The following is a 15,895-nucleotide window of genomic DNA, read 5'->3' on the forward strand; positions in this document are numbered from 1 at the left end:
ACCTTCCAGTGCCCAAAGTCCTGCTGAAAGGAAGCTCAGGTACAGCTGTCAGAATTCAGTACAAACAGGAATTAACTCATGCTCTGGAAGGGAAAGCATTTTCTAGAACCACGGAATCTCCGAATGGTTTGGGTTGAAAGGGACCTTAAAGCCCATCTCATTCCCACCCCCTGCCATGGGCAGGGACACCTTCCACTATCCCAGGCTGCTCCAAGCCCTGTCCAGCCTGGCCTTGGACACTTCCAAGCATCCAGGGGCAGCCACAGCTTCTCTGGGAACCTGTGCCAGGGCCTCACCACCCTCACAGGGAAGTGCCATTTCCAGTTCCACTGCAGCTGGTTTCTGCTCAAGCTGGAGCTCAAACCAAAGTGTTGTTTTCAGTTCACAGCTTTAGTAAATGTGGGGAGCGTTTTGAGGCAGTTGAAGTAGCTACTTACAGAATTAAATCACAACAGGACACAAGTTGTTTATACACTTAAATTCAGGGTGCCAACTGATGTTATGAACCAGCTTCCTTCTCTGATCTGGACAATAAAAGTCCTTCAGGTAAACCCTAAACCCTTGGTGTGTTTTATTTTTCAGATTTTCTGATTAAGTCTTCCCTGCATGGAAAGTTTATTCCATGCGTGAGAAATAGAACAGGTCCTTAGGGATGCCAAAGAAAGAGGCCTGGATTACACAACCACTCTTCTGGTTCAGTCCACAGGCAACAAGACCAAGAGTGACAGAAAATCACCACGGTGAGCAACATCTCCAATGCATTCCTCCTGGGAAGCTGAGGGGTGAGAGGGGGTCAGCCTTGGCATGGCTCAGGAGATGCTCCTACCCAGCCCCAGCATGTACAGCCATGGGCTGAGCCTGCTAAGGCTCACACCACCTCCTGAGAACCCTCAGTCCCACTAAATCCAACATCTGCAAGGCTGGGCAGCTCCGGAGCAATCCAGCTGCAGCTGTCGTTCTAAGAGAAATAATGAAAATACTTTGGAAAATTGTCCATCCTTTCCCTTTTCTGCAGCAGCCTGTCTGTGCACATCAGCTCCTGGGCTCTTCCAGAGGAAGGCAAGAGGTCTAGTTGCTGAAATCACCTCCTTTCCAGAGCCAGATCACAATCCCATGCTAATGGAATCTTGCCCATCATGGCTCAGACAGGAAGGGAAACTATCCCAGCCTCCCACATCCCTGCAAAAGCAGGAGAGTGTAATACACTCCACAGAGTATCTTCCTGAACTCAGAAATCTGGAGAAGTTATCCCCAAATATTGCCCTCGCTGCTGTGTAAGTCAATCCCTTCCTGAACACATGCCGTAACTCTCTTCTCAAGGGAAGAGAGATTTCTCCCCTCCCACAGCTCTACTTGAAAGAGCAGCACAGGAGACACACCTGGGGGGAGCTGCATGGTTTTCCCATATCCCGCAGCAGAGGACATGGCTTGACCCAGGGCCTGGTTGGAGCCCAAAGGCTGCTGAGAGCTCGATTTCCCTGACACAGCAGCTTTCTGCTTGGATTTGGACTCTTTAGAAGGCTTGGTCCAGACCAGGCTCTCCCCAGCCTGCAGGGCTGCTCCCATCTTCTGGGCCATCTCCACCATCTTCTCAGGAAGCAAAAAAAAAAAAGGGAAGAGCACTGTAAGCAGGGACACTCCAGACAACAATAAAGTCAACACCACCATAAAAAAAAACTACAAGAAAAGAGCTGTGCAGAGCTGGCTACAGCCTTGGTGCTCGGGGGAAACATCTACACTAATTCAGTCCCTTAATTAAGAGGGAATCTTGTCTTGCTGTGTATTGATTGAAGAACTGGGCTTCAAAGAGCAGAAAGGAAGCAAGCAGCTCTCAGCAGGCACTGCTCTGCTCAGAAAATCTCATAAGTAGAATTTCTTCCTAATAACTGGACTCAAAGTCAAACCTCCTCCTCATTTGCTGCCAGCCCTGGGGTGGCTCGTGAGCTCAGGCACAAACCTCGGGGTCGAAGTCGGGCGCGCTGCTCTCCCTGGCTGCGGTGACTTTCCTCTCCATCTCCTGGTACTGGCTCAGGGCCCCCTCTTTGTCACCCTGGTTGTAGAGCAGGACAGCGTAGTTCAGGTTGATGAGAGGGTTGCACCTGCAGCAGACAGATGGGATGCATCGCGTTCCCTGTGGCAACACTTCTAGCTGGAGTGATGCTAAGGTGTGCCCGAGCAGCAAAGCTGGACACACCTCATTGTCTGGTATGGACAGAGAGGCTGCACAGTCAAACTCCTTTGGGAACATGGCTGAGTCCCTCACACCTAATGACAGACCCAGTGCTGGGCTCTGCAAGTCCCCCTGTGTCAGTGACAACAGAAATCCCTCCACTGACTGCCTATCCCTCTGCAACAGACACCTCTGTGCAGCTGAGGGCCATCCCAGGACCCTCCTGGTCTCCCAGCCCCTTCCTCCTGGGACAGGCAGAGCAGTGATGGGGGCTTTCATCACACTGAGACAGCTGACTGACCTCTGATTCACCTGATTCCCAGCATTCCCAGTCGGCAGGAGAGCAGCTTGTCACAGGACAGGTGTGGAACAGAGCCCTGCTCATGGGTTTTATTTTATAACCTAACACACCACAGAACATGCTGTTCACATTTCATTTCTTCACCTCTCTCCTTCCCCCAGCAAACCCACACACAATTGTAGGTAGTGCTACAGGTGAACACAGGTACCTGCACACTCCTGCCTCCCTTCCTGAATGAAGATTTCACAAGGCAGAACTGCTCCATACACTCTCATTTTCCAAAAGATCCGTTTCCTTCCCTGAGATACATTAACCCTATCCATCTGGCCCAGCCAGGAGTGCCAGGGTGGGTGGGGGAGCTCTGCCTGCCCATCTGTGTGGATCCCACAGCAGCATCCCTGCACACAGGCCAGGCAGGGACGCTCTGATGCTCCGTGGGTTGACAAGAAAAGTGAGTGAGGGACTGATGCCCTCTCCTGGAGCAAGGCTGGGATAACTGGAGCTATCCATGGCCAAGGCAGAGGGAGCATCCTCTGGGTCAATGCAGAAGGGAAGGATCCTGCTGGCACTGGGCAATGAATAAAGTGTAACCTGCAGGCCCTGACTCTCCAGTCCTGGTGACTCTCCATCCCAGTACAAGGAAGGCAATTGTAAGAAATCTGACTGCATTTATAAATCATGGCTTCTCCTTTAACTAGGAAACTGGAATGCTGAGCCCACTACAGAATAAACCCTCCTCCCTGTCTTTGCCAAAACACTGAGGAGATCAGACAGTCCTGGGAACAGCCAGTTCTAAAATTAATTGAACTTGATGGAGCTATTTCACTGCCTTCAAGAGCTGAGAAGCAATATGACAGTCAAAGAAAAATCAATAGCTGAATAACCACAGAGAGGACAGTTACAAGCCACAACCAGGAGTGAGAACACCTTTTTCTGAAGGGTTTTCCAAGATGTTTCCATTCCAGCCCCCAGTGTGGCACCCAGGCCACTAAAAAGCATTCCTGGTGATGGAAACCAACCACCTTCATCCCAAACAGCTCCGCACATGCCAGCAAAGGAAACCTGTGGGGACACAGCTCAGCCACACAATGACTGGCTAAAATCCACAGTGTGTCAGCTGAACCAGCCTCACAGCCTGGATGTTCCGACCAGCAAGCCCTGGCTGTTGGAATTCATTTCTGCTTTGATGAGCCTTTATTTTCCTGGTCAGACTGTAGAGCTGGAGCATCACTCGAGTGCCAAATACTTGGGCAAAGCTGTAGAGTCAATTTACTGCTCCTCTGTGAGCAAAGCACACAAGCCCCTGACTAGGGTCTAAGCAGCCTTTCAGGTCCTGTCCTGCCTTGCTAGGCATGGAAAGCCAACTAGGAATAGAATCATGGAATGGTTTGGGTGGGAAAAAACCTTAAAGCTCATCCAGTGCTACCCCTGCCATGGGCAGGGACACCTTCCACTGCCCCAGGCTGCTCTAAGCCCCATCCAATCTGGCCTGGAACACTTCCAGGGATCCAGGGCAGCCACAGCTGCTCTAAGCACCTTGTGCCAGGAACTCAGCACCCTCCCAGGGAAGAATTTATCCATCGTATCTCATCTCTCACCACCTTGTGTGGCCCCTACAGATGGAATGCTTTTGGCACCGCTCTTTCACCAGCAGACAGACTCTGGGCTCAGGAGTGCTGGTTGCTCTAAGTGCGCAAATATTCACAGTAAATTGGGGAGAGAAACAGAACTATTAATAAATCTGAGATGATTTTTATTTTCTGCCTGAACTGATGACATACTCTGAGGTTCAGCTTAACATTTCTGAAACCAAGTGCTCTGATTTTAAGACCTAGACTGCAAATGTAGATGTTCTTAATGAAGGAGCTGCCCTTTTATTTGCTTTATACAAACTTCCTGCTCACATTTTCCCAGCCAAAATCTTCCCTTGCCCAATTCAGAACGGGCTCTACCCCAGGCATCTCACTGCTCTGCACAGTGCTCAAACTTTGGGTTAAAGACTATGTTTTCTTCTGTCCAATCTGCTCCACTGTGTATAAATATTCACCAAAAGGAGGGGTGGCATCCAAAGTCATCACCACTGAAACAGCTTTGAGTTGGTCTGAAATAAAATCCTCTCTCATTTTTCAGAGCTGACTTTAATTAAAAAAAAAATTAAAAATAAATATTAAAAAAAGGTTTTAACACTGTCTCTTGCACAGCTACAAGAATAAAAGTGCTTCCTTACTGCATTTAGGGTCAGGGTACAGTGAGGGGCAAAGGAAATCAGTTGCAAGGAGGCAAAGCAAGACCAAACAACTGACAGCTCTGACAAAGACTTACTTGTCCAGGGCTACAGCTTGCTTGTAGGAACATTTGGCATTCTCGATGTCTTCAAGGTTGGTCAGAGCAACTGCACCAAAGTAAAACACACAAGAGTAGTTCCTTTTTTAGGACAATTCTGAATATCATTCAGTCATAAAACAGGTGCCAGGAGGGTTGTCTGGACTGCTGTCAGGATTAACCCAACTGAATGGAATGGCCTGGGTTGGGAGGACCTTGAAGCCCATCCTGTGCCACCCCCTGCCATGGACAGGGTCACCTTCCACTATCCCAGGCTGCTCCAAGCCCTGTCCAACTGGCCTTGCACACTTCCAGGGATCCAGGGGCAGCCACAGCTTCTCTGGGCACCCTGTGCCAGGGCCTGCCCACCCTCACAGGGAAGGATTCGTTCCCAATATCCCATCTAACCCTACAATGTCACTTCTGACATGTTTATCTCATTTCATCCCAAAAATATCCAGTGCTGGAAACTCACACCCACTCCTTAGACAACCTAACCCCACTCTCACATGTCAAGCCTTTCCAGTGTTTAATCTGGATGTGACTGCAATTTTCCCTTCTATTCCCCCTGAGAGAAGAGATTGGGGAACAGCTCCTTAATACAGCCTTTATGCCATGTTTCTTGACTTAATCCCACACCTCCTGTCTGTGCTGTGGTATTCCAGGCAGGATGCATATGGAGCATCCCATACCTGCCAGGAGCATGTAGAGCTCTGCCATCTTGGGCTGGAAGTTGATGGCAGCGCTGAGGAAGTGGAAGGCCGAGGCGTACTGCTGCATCGTGAGGTGCACCAAGCCCAGGTTGTACAGAATCTTCCAGTCAAAGGGAGCCAGGTAGTTTGCCCTCTTCAGGCAGCTGATAGCCTGGAAACAAAAGGGATAAATGTGCTAGAACAGAGCCCACCTAGGACAGACCTCCTGCCTCCACATTACAGGAATCTTGTGCTTGCACAAAATTTGATGCAGGTGGAAGAAAAATGGAAAGTGGGTGCTTACTGCTACATATTTCTTCTTCCCGAAGAAGCACATCCCAATGTTGTTCCAGAGTGGGGGGCTCTCAGGAACACTGCTGGCCACCACCTTGTACTTAGAGAGGGCGACATCAAAATCCCCGTGGGCCTGCATCATGCTGCCAGCAGCCAGGGTGGCCTGGGGATGAGACAACAGTGACCAACTCACAGCCCCGTTTGCTCAGATACAGCAAGAACACAAGAGGACAAAATGGTTAAACTAAAACCATCTCAGGAACAACCATTTCACTTCTAAGGGCTGCCAAGACCAACAGTGGGAGCAGATGGGGACTCTGGAATCTCCCCCACCAGAGCAGAACACCAGCTGAAGGGACCTGAGTCTGCTTCTTCCTGCACTATCTTGGTCATAACTGTCTCAGAAATGAGGATACCCAGAGAAGCTGTGGCTGCCCCTGGATCCCTAGAAGTGTCCCAGGCCAGGCTGGAGGGGGCTTGGAGCAACCTGAGATAGTGAAAGGTGTCCCTGCCGTGGCAGGAGGTGGAATGGGATGAGCTTTAAGGTCCCTTTCAACTCAAACCATTCTGTGAGTCTGTGATTTCATAAATACTAAAACATGACAATTGTTTAGGATATTTTTTTGGGGTGATAGAAGTACTGCTTAGAGTCTGAGGCTCTGAAAAGATCTCTGCACTAACAGATTCTTTTTACAATCGAGCACAGATAGAAATAGTTCTGGTGCAAGTTAAGTGGGGAGGAAAATGTATCTACTCAAGCAAGACATGTGCAGCAAAGCTCTCCCTGTTCACACTGACTGGCTGATACTGCAAATTAATGGGAATATGCATGGGGGGGGGAAAGAAGTGAGTACAACACACTATATTTAAACCACACTAGTTAAGTCCTTTATAAGATTTCACACTGACAAGTAAAATTCGTAAGTGTAAAGGTGTTTTCACAACAACTCGTGTTTGTCAACCACACATTTCAATGCTTGGCATCATTAACAGGAAAAAAAAGGAATGAAATGAAGTAACAGCCCTAAAAAGGGAAGCAGTTCCACAATGAGGAAAGAAACCTGGATGCCAAGCTCAGCTTTCTAGGCCAGAGCCAAGGAAATATACACAGCAGCTGGAAGCACAGAATATCAGCAGATGGGAGAATAATAAAATGCAATATCACTTGGATCACAAGGGACCTGGCACAGCTCTTCTGGGATTTTTAAAATCCAGAAGATCTTCCTTCCAAAGTAAATTCCACCTGGCTTTGGTGCAACTTCAAATTAAAAACCAAAGGGATCAATTTAACATCCCTATTCTGCCTCCTCCCCTTTCCCTACCTCCACACACATCCAACTCCCTATCCAGTGAAATATCCCAGAAATGTATTTCACAAAAAGCTTTCTGGGCAGGATCCTTTCCAGCCTCTCCAGGCCCCAGATGGAGATGGCAGAGCTCTGACAGTGGAACTAGCTTTAGGAGGTGTCCCCTCATGGTTCAGCTGTTTCATTTCCACTCCTCATCTTACCTTGTAGTTGCCTGGGTCATAGGTGAGTGCATTTCCAAGGTGTTCAAAAGCCTTCTGGTAATCCCCACTCTGGGAAAAGAAGTAAATAAGCATCAGAAATTCAGGAGTAAGGGGAGTTAAAAAGAAAAATACAGGTTTTGTGGGCAACAGCATTTCTGGTTCAATAATTTAGTCACAAAAGTAAGTTCTACAGTGCTCCTATTACACAGACATGTTCCTGTTTGATGAGTCACAGAACAGATTCTAAGAATTTATTTGACTTGGCTGGATTCACTGCTCTAACCCAACTAAAGGTTTCCAGAGAGTTTGTGCTCTGACTTTTTCACACACAAACGAGCTCTGGATTCACAGGCCTCTGCTCCTTTCTCTATATCAGAAAAGAGGCTACAGACTGCTATTCTGCACATCCCCAATTCCCTCACCATAAATTCCTCACTCCCCAGGGTTCTCCCGTTCAGGTGAGAAACGCCTCCCTTGTCTTCTCATGGACTGCATCACTGTGGCCATACATGAGCACATGAGAGCTTGGAAACACTTAAACCCTATGGATTGGAACCAGATGAGCTCTAAGGTCTCTTCCAAACCAAGCCATCCTGTGATACTGTGGTTTCAACTGAGTTCACCTAAAGCTCATCCCATTCCCACCCCCTGCCATGGGCAGGCACACCTTCCACTGTCCCAGGTTGCTCCAAGCCCCATCCAGCCTGGCCTTGGACACTTCCAGGGATCTGGGGGCAGCCACAGCTGCTCTGGGCACCCTGTGCCAGGGCCTCACCCCCCTCCCAGGGAGGAATTTCTTCCCAATATCCCATCTATCCCTGTCCTCTGGCAGTGGGAAACCATTCCCTGTGTCCTGTCCCTCCATCCCCTCTCCCCAGTCCCTCTCCAGCTCACCTGGAGCCCCTTTAGGCACTGGCAGGGGCTCTGAGCTCTCCCCAGAGCCTTCTCCTCTCCAGGTGAACACCCCCAGCTCCCCCAGCCTGGCTCCAGAGCAGAGGGGCTCATGGCCTCCTCCTCCTTTCAGGCACTACTGCCTCTTCTTCTTTGCTTGTTTGCTCTTTGGGAAGCTTACTTCTGGAATAATCCAGCCTTTCCTGTCCATTTCACAGACCCAAGTACAAGCACACCTTTGTTATTTAAATTGATTCCGATTTTCCTTTATGGTGCATTAACACTTACAATTTCATGGCTGCTTTTTCAGGATAACTTGCAAGAATCCTGCTGCAGAAACAAGGTAATGACTAGTCATGTTTTGTTATACTTGCAGGATTTATAACAGAATTAGGGTGGTTGCCAAACAGAATTCCTGCTCTGGCTCTGGTCCAGGCAATCAGTTTGCTTTTAGCAGCAGTGAGAAGATACAGAAAAGCAAGTTCTGTCCTGTTAAATTCAGTCTGTAGAGAAACATGTGCAAGTCAAGGGAAAGTGGATAGAAATTAACTCTATAAAAAAACCAGTACCAATTATATTGAAAATAATTAAGTTTTTGTAACAGTAACAGCATTTAGTACCTGCAGGTACAGTAGGCCCAGGGCTGTGAGGAGGTCTGTGTTTTCTGGAGAAAATCTGGAATATAAAAGCCAGAGGGCTGGGTTTGCTTTTCAGCCCTTCCAGAAGAGGGTAAAAACAGGACATGGAATTATGATGCTACATTACTGTGGTATCATTCCAGGAAATTAAACTGTTATTATTAAACACAAAGATTAGAGCAACTGCCATCACGGGGACTTCCTTTGAATAACATCACACCTCAGCTTCCCAAATATCTTCTGGGTATCAGTGAGAAGGCAACAAGGCTCTGTGAAATAGATCTGGACACATAATAAGATAATGTGGTTTTGTTAAGCTTCAAAGTGAGTCTGAATCAGTGACCTGGAAATATAAAATGGGATTTTCCATCATCTCTCATAAACCACCCTGTAAATCCATCCATCCTAAGCCTCTTGGGCCACATAGGACAGGCAATCCTCAGCATTCCTGATGGATCCTACATACTCCTCATCAGAATTTTAATTCACCATATAAAAAGATTACCAATAAATAGGGGGGAAACCACAACAAAAAAGGACAAAGCAGGGAGAGACACAATTTGTGGTCTCGCTAACCTCAACAGGAGTCAGTTTTTAATTCCCTGCTACCAAGAATTAAAAAATTGGATCTGCACACTCACATTCGCACCTCTAAACCTCAACCAGAACAAAACCACCTGTGCCTGGTGGAACATAAACATGGAATGACAGACTATCCTGGAGCTGGAAACAGCAAGAAAAATGTAATAGGCAGATGAAAACAAAAAAAAAAAACATAAATAGGAAGGAAGAAGAAAGGAGGACAGGGGAGCACCAAGATAAGAATATAACCCTGGTAAGATGCTTAACAAGGATTATTTACGTAATAAACATTCCAGATTAGTCCAGATGTCTGCCCAACCCAACCCACTGTCAGGCAGCAGCCAAGGGCAGGCATATAAGGGAACACTATGGAGATACTCCAGTGGCTCCCAACACACTCCTGATTTTCTTTGGAGTGTTGGCCTCCATGGCAAAGCTACATTTCAAAGCAATGGGAATGCTTGGGAATGCCCTAAAACAAGGACAGGTGGGCACTGAGGAGCCGTGATGGGGTGGCAGAAATTCCCTGTGCACCAGCACATCTCCCTCAGCCACAAACTGGGAGGGCAAGCAGCCCCTGACACCCAGCCAGGGATTTTGGATGGACACTCAGGGTTACATCGTTTTGGTGGATAAAACTTTGGGATGGATAAAGTCAGTTTTGGATCACTTTGCTCCCAGGCATCTCTGTCCATTTGTTATTCCCCTTTTTTTCTGGCAGCCCTTCCAACAGTTCCCTTCTTCCCTGCCACACTGTCAGCAGGAGCACAGACAGCTGAAGTGCTTGGAAGTGCCAGCTTTGCTCAGAGCCTCCGTAATTACCAATAGCTCTTTAATCATGGCCTCAGTTCAGATCTGGGACACCAATCAATTTTCTCCTGGCATAGGATGCGAATGGGCAGATGGAAAAAAGGGATATTTCTTACTCTACAGCTTTCTTATAGACTTCAATGGCTTTATCCATGTTCCCCTCCAATAGGTGAATTTTGCCCAGCATCATGTAGGTCAGATCATGTCTGTTGAGCTCCAGGGCATTGTTGAGCTGGTCTCGTGCCTAAAAACACAACCACAGAGAATAAAAAAATAATAAATGATTACAGAGCCCTCAGCAAAGCAACAGCCCACGAGTAATCCCCAACAGCCAGGGAAGGAGGACAGCCAACAAACACCCCCTGAGCCCAGAGAACACAAACCCCAGCCCAGCTAATCCTTGGAACAAACTCTGTACCAGCAGCCACCTGCTTTCAGGGGCAGCAAAAGGCAACAGCTTTAAGCCAAGCAAGAGGCAACGGCTTCCCAAGGAGGAGATGAGCACAGACCTGTTCCTGGATTTGGGTTTGTTTGGCTTGACCGACGCTCTGGATTTGTTGGGTGAACTTTACAGCTTATTCTTCCTTAAAATGCTTATTCCAGCAGTTCGCAAGTGAAAATCCCAGTAGAGGTGTGAGCAGGTCCCAGTTTGGAAGGTGTTAGTACAGACAACAAATCCCAAGTGTGAACCCACACTCTAGAGCTTCTTGTTTTACAGGGATGCCTCAGACAGGCAGCACAGCTGGTGTCTGCTGCAAGGGCCACAGCACCCCACCAGCAAGAGCAACAGGGAGCAGCTGGGCCAAACTGGGAACAAAAAGGGTCTAAATGCTGGTTTTTCCCTTACAAAGCAGCTGGATCAGAGACAGCTCAGTGCTCACCACCAGCACTCAGGGGATGGCTAAGTGAGGAGCTGGGAATGGCATGCTCAGACTTGGGAATAAAACTGCATTTCAACCTCCAAAACTCCTTTACTAACTCCAGGTTTAGTTCAAAGGGAGCTTCAGACACAGGAAGAAAACCTTCCCATGGAGGAAAAAAGGACCTGCTGCACCTCCAGCAAACAACCCCATAACTCTTTCCCTCTGAATCCCACCAGACCCAAGGGGCAGAGATTTCCTTCAGGAACTCTCTGCATGAGGTGCAACAGTTTGAGCTGGGGAAATGGTTTGGGTTTTACCAACACCCTTCTCTTGCTTCAAGAGGATGGATCTGGATTGCTACTCCTACAAAGCCAGCAGTGTTCCTGGGTTTGGCTTTAAAGGGCTCGGAGACAGAAGCAGCTCTTCTGTCTGTGTGTTGGAGCACAGCCCGTTTTCTGTCTAGTTTCAGGTTTCTCAAAAATTCCCTTTAAAACTAGAAATGCTCTCTGAAAAATCTTAAATTTCAGAAAAAGCCTCTGGCCCTGCCACAGGCTGATCTCTCTTTATCCAACCCCACTGACTTGCAGCTGACTCAAGGTAATTCAACACACAAAGGGAAACAGACAGCTCACAAACTTTTCCTCCCAGAAACAAACGTTGAAGCAAAACACTTTCTTTCACCAATGACAGTGAAATTTCTGGGATGCTTCTGCTTCCCACTGGCATTACCTTGTTGAAATGCTTCAGGTACATGTAGCACACACCCAGGTTGTGGCTGATCTCCTGCATGAAAAAGAAAAACCCATAACCAAATCTGTACAAGGCAAGAAATATAAAATCTGACAACACTGACTCAGAGCAGGAGAGCCCGGTGCCAGCTCACACCCTTCTTGCTTTGTAGAACAAGTAAACCTATAAATTCCAGTTACTTCAGGCACCTACAGAACTAAATGGGGTTGTACACAAAACATTACAGTCCATTGAGACAAAAACCACAGAAATGACAAATCTCTTTCTAGAGAGATCAGAAATTTCTCTTCGGAGAACAAGGAGTACAGACTGGCTTCTTTCCCATGATGTCACTCTCTAAAACCAGGGAAGCTGCCCTCATGGGTGACTCGGTCTGGCTGTACATCAGGAGGATATGCACAATGTCCAACCCAGCTGGACAGAACTGGAAGATGTTACTAATTTTCCAAAACACAAGTTGAGCACTGGAATATCTGATACCCCCCCTCTGGCATCCTAAACAATTCTGCACAGGGTAGGAAGATCCCTTAGGGATCCTAAATACTCTGGTGACACTGTAGGGATCATCCATGCCCCTAATTGCTCACCCACAGTTTAACACACAAGGCACCTGCCCCACCCCAGCACATCCCTGAAAAGCACGATCCTCCCATTCGCTATTTTATTCTGGTGAGCCTTTCACTGATTCACCAGTTTATACAGCCTTGACCTTTCACAGAAAACTCACTTATTTCCCCATTAACCTGTTTTCCTCCACACAGCCTCTCCAGCTGTGCAGAACTGAATCAGTGACTCTGGATTGCTGTAGATTGTAGAACAAGGGAAGAGCACAGCCTGGCTCTGCTTCCAGTGCTGAGCCAGGAATGGGAATAACTAATCAAAATACCCACTGGCATCTGCCTGCTGGGTTGTAAATAGGGTTACAGGCATGCCAAGCACTGGGAATGCAGGTGGGAAAGACTCATGATACAAAAGGTTTCTGAGTTGTCTGGCACAGGGTAAGCTGAATAACACCAAAGCTATTCTTGTATCCTGAATTTTAGATGTAGTGAGAAACAAAGGAATGAGCTCACACATTGCAAGCCTACTTTAGAAACACTTCTGCAGGCAAAACAGGCAACCTGCAGAAGGCTGCAAGGCACAGCCTCTCTTTCACCCATTGTCACACCTTTCCCTTTGCACTACTCTTTCTCTCTTTTTGTCTTTTTATACAGAAGAGCTAATTAAATCACTGCTCCTGTATTTTCAATGGTGTTTTGCATTACAAAAGCTTTCCCAATTACTCAAACAAGTTTTAATAACTGAGGGTTTCCAAACTCTCCCCCTACTTCCCTTAAAGGATAGACATGGTTATGTTAAAACTGATCCTTCGCAAAGCTCAAACACATTGCTCAATTCTCTGTGCCCCAAGCCAAGGTGTGGGATTTGGCTCCTGTGATCCCAACCAGGCTCAGACCACAGGCAGTGTGAGCACACCTTGGCTTGGGACTAGTTTGCAGCTACTGCAAGGATCTGCAGCTCCCTGAACACTCACCCAGTCCTTCTCATCGAGTTTTGCTGCTTCATTGTACACTTCAATGGCTGCCTTGTGCTTCCCCAGGAGAAACCTGCAAAAGGATTGCAACTCTTATGTGTTTCCTGTTTTCAGACCCTGCTGTGCAGCCACTACCATCTTTGCCAGAGAGAAATTATCCTATTTGCTGCTTCTCTAGAAATCTGCAGGAGAAGTTCACAATCTCAGCAATCTCAGCATTGCTCCCTCTGAGGGCCAAGGTCATCCATCCTGACGTTACTGGAGATGTAAAGAACAAATTCCCAGGCTCTGCAGCCTCCTTTTGTCTTCAAGGAAAGAGATAGGTGACCAACATTCAGAGACAAAAAAGGCTCTGTAGGGCAAGTCTGCCCAGCTCAGGTCAGCACCTGTAGCTGTGGACCTTGAAATCAGTAGCACCCTTCTGCTTGAAGCCCAAAGAAAGAGAAAACACAACAGCAGCCAGGCAGATAACAGAGATTCTGCTTAAAGGACAGCCCACGCTTCTGGAAGCCAAGCCAAGTGTTGATACGGAGGAAACATGTCTGGAATTAAGCAGCCTAAGAGAAAAACAAAGCATGGAAGGTCCTGGGTGGCACATCCAAGAGAAACAATAAATAAAACACCACTCACAGGGATCGTGCCACCTGCTTGAGGTTGTCAGCACTTCGAGGGTTCAGAATGGAACATGTCTGGAAAAGTTCAAGAGATTCTTGAATTTTCCCCTCCAAGCGAAATATCAAAGCTGTAAGACAACATACAGCAAGCAAATGAATCCATTATCAGCAGGAAAAACATGCCTCTGACTGCAGGGAAAGAGGGGGAGTACAGATATATCACAACGATGCTCCTCTGGTGCTTCCCCCTCCTGCAGCACCCGCAGGTTGTGTCTGAGGGCAGCACTCTGTGTGCCATAAGAAATTTGGGGGTCAGAATTAAAGCTTTAAGCTTTAAACCTGGGGCAGTTGCTTGTACAGATGCAGTCTGAATTCCCCTCCTCCCCAGCCCCTCCAGGCTGCAGTATGTCCCTGCCAGTGAATCTCCACTGTGCCCCACCACAGCACTTGGAATTGGAATGCCACGTTTTGGGGGCATGTTTTAGGGGCCAGAGGGCAGGGCAGGAAGAGGAATACCATCCTAAGAGCAAGGAGTGAGACAACAATCACCTGGGGTGGGAACCGAACAGAAAACATGCATCTGTAACACAGTCAAACACACACCAACACACTGAAGGCCAGGAGCCTGTAACCCAAGGGGGAACTGGTGACAAATACAGAGAAAAGGGGACATCTGATCTGCCCATTTCATGTGAAAATCCCAAACTTCAAAACTAGATGGAGCATGCGGGGGGGGGGGGGAATGTGTTTTTTACATAACAATCTTATGTTTCACTCATCTATCCCCTGAATTGTTCTCTGTATCTCAAATCAGAGGTGACCCGCTTTAGCAAAAAGAAGATTTTTGGACACACCTTGAACGTAGACAGCGTATTCACAGAGCCCTTGGGACTCCTGGAGCTGCTCTTTGATGACAGCCTGGAAGGACAAAATTGTAAACTCACATTATTTTAATAATAATTCCAGAGATTTGGTTCCAGTCACAAAAACTACAACCCCACCTGTACCAAAGGCACTGAACCATGACTGGGACAATCACACAGTGCACAGGACGGAGCTCTGTGCCAGGAACACTGTGGCCCTTTTAGCATTCCTCTGTTCATTCCTCTTCCCAAAGATAATTAGATACTACCTGGGGAAAATGCCACAAGGCATCTCTGAAAGCATCCTCTCCTGATAAGGATATCTACTCCAGACCCTTTGTGAAGAAATAAATTGAACTGAAGCAACTGCAGCTGAGTCAATGAAAGCCAAATGAACAAATGAGAAGTGCATGGGGAAAAAAACCTGATGAAAATGCATATTCTTGCTGGTTGCATCCATGGAGCTCCCAGTTTGGGGTGGGTTCAGATTGGATATATTCCACAGCCACCCACAACCCAAAAACTGGTCCCACCTTTGGCAGGATGAACACCCTGGATATGAGCCAAGAGCATAATTTCTGCTCTGAGATTCCTCTTCTGTGCAGAAGTGGAAGAGAGACACTTAGGGGGTTAAGAATAATTTCAGGGTGAGCAGTGACCCGGTGCTCATCTGGCATTCCAGATGTGTATGGTCAGTACCAGCATCCCCTGCCTCCAAGAGGAACAGAAGTGAAGGACCTGAAAACTGAACCTCAAATACAGCACACAGAAGGAAAACTATTATTGAGAAAGATATTCTTGAGAAGGTATTAATTGAGAAGTTATTATTAAGAAGAAGGAAAGATCTTATTGACAATCCTCACTTGTAAAAATAGGAAGGAAAAGGAAGAACAGGTCTGGGCTGCTCTTCTCTCACCTGTACCTGCTGAGTTATCTATGTAACTCTTTACAAAGTTCATTATTATAAAACATTCAACTCAGAAATAACCAACATCTCCTCCATTCTGATACTCTGGATTGCTCCATCTACACAAACCCAAATTCTCAGAGCAAGAGAGGGC

General features: G+C 47.3%; 1 protein-coding gene across 2 annotated transcripts in view; it reads right to left on the reverse strand.

Annotated features, from left to right (window-relative positions):
* BBS4 (Bardet-Biedl syndrome 4) overlaps positions 1 to 15,895 on the reverse strand; it is a 34,933-nt gene that overhangs the window by 1,603 nt on the left and 17,435 nt on the right. For both annotated transcript variants that reach the window (XM_085071069.1, XM_085071068.1), the window contains 12 exons: positions 14,826 to 14,889; positions 13,988 to 14,099; positions 13,358 to 13,430; positions 11,803 to 11,856; positions 10,327 to 10,454; positions 8,801 to 8,855; positions 7,290 to 7,358; positions 5,790 to 5,942; positions 5,486 to 5,657; positions 4,794 to 4,863; positions 1,958 to 2,099; positions 1,380 to 1,587 (listed from right to left, as the gene is read on the reverse strand). In XM_085071069.1, coding sequence (XP_084927195.1) covers positions 1,380 to 1,587; positions 1,958 to 2,099; positions 4,794 to 4,863; positions 5,486 to 5,657; positions 5,790 to 5,942; positions 7,290 to 7,358; positions 8,801 to 8,855; positions 10,327 to 10,454; positions 11,803 to 11,856; positions 13,358 to 13,430; positions 13,988 to 14,099; positions 14,826 to 14,889 — 1,300 coding nt within the window. The remainder of the gene's footprint in view (positions 1 to 1,379; positions 1,588 to 1,957; positions 2,100 to 4,793; positions 4,864 to 5,485; positions 5,658 to 5,789; positions 5,943 to 7,289; positions 7,359 to 8,800; positions 8,856 to 10,326; positions 10,455 to 11,802; positions 11,857 to 13,357; positions 13,431 to 13,987; positions 14,100 to 14,825; positions 14,890 to 15,895) is intronic.

Source organism: Lichenostomus cassidix, chromosome 10 (genome assembly GCF_008360975.1).
Source record: "Lichenostomus cassidix isolate B80296 chromosome 10, HeHo_3.0, whole genome shotgun sequence".
NCBI classification, from domain to species: domain Eukaryota; kingdom Metazoa; phylum Chordata; class Aves; order Passeriformes; family Meliphagidae; genus Lichenostomus; species Lichenostomus cassidix.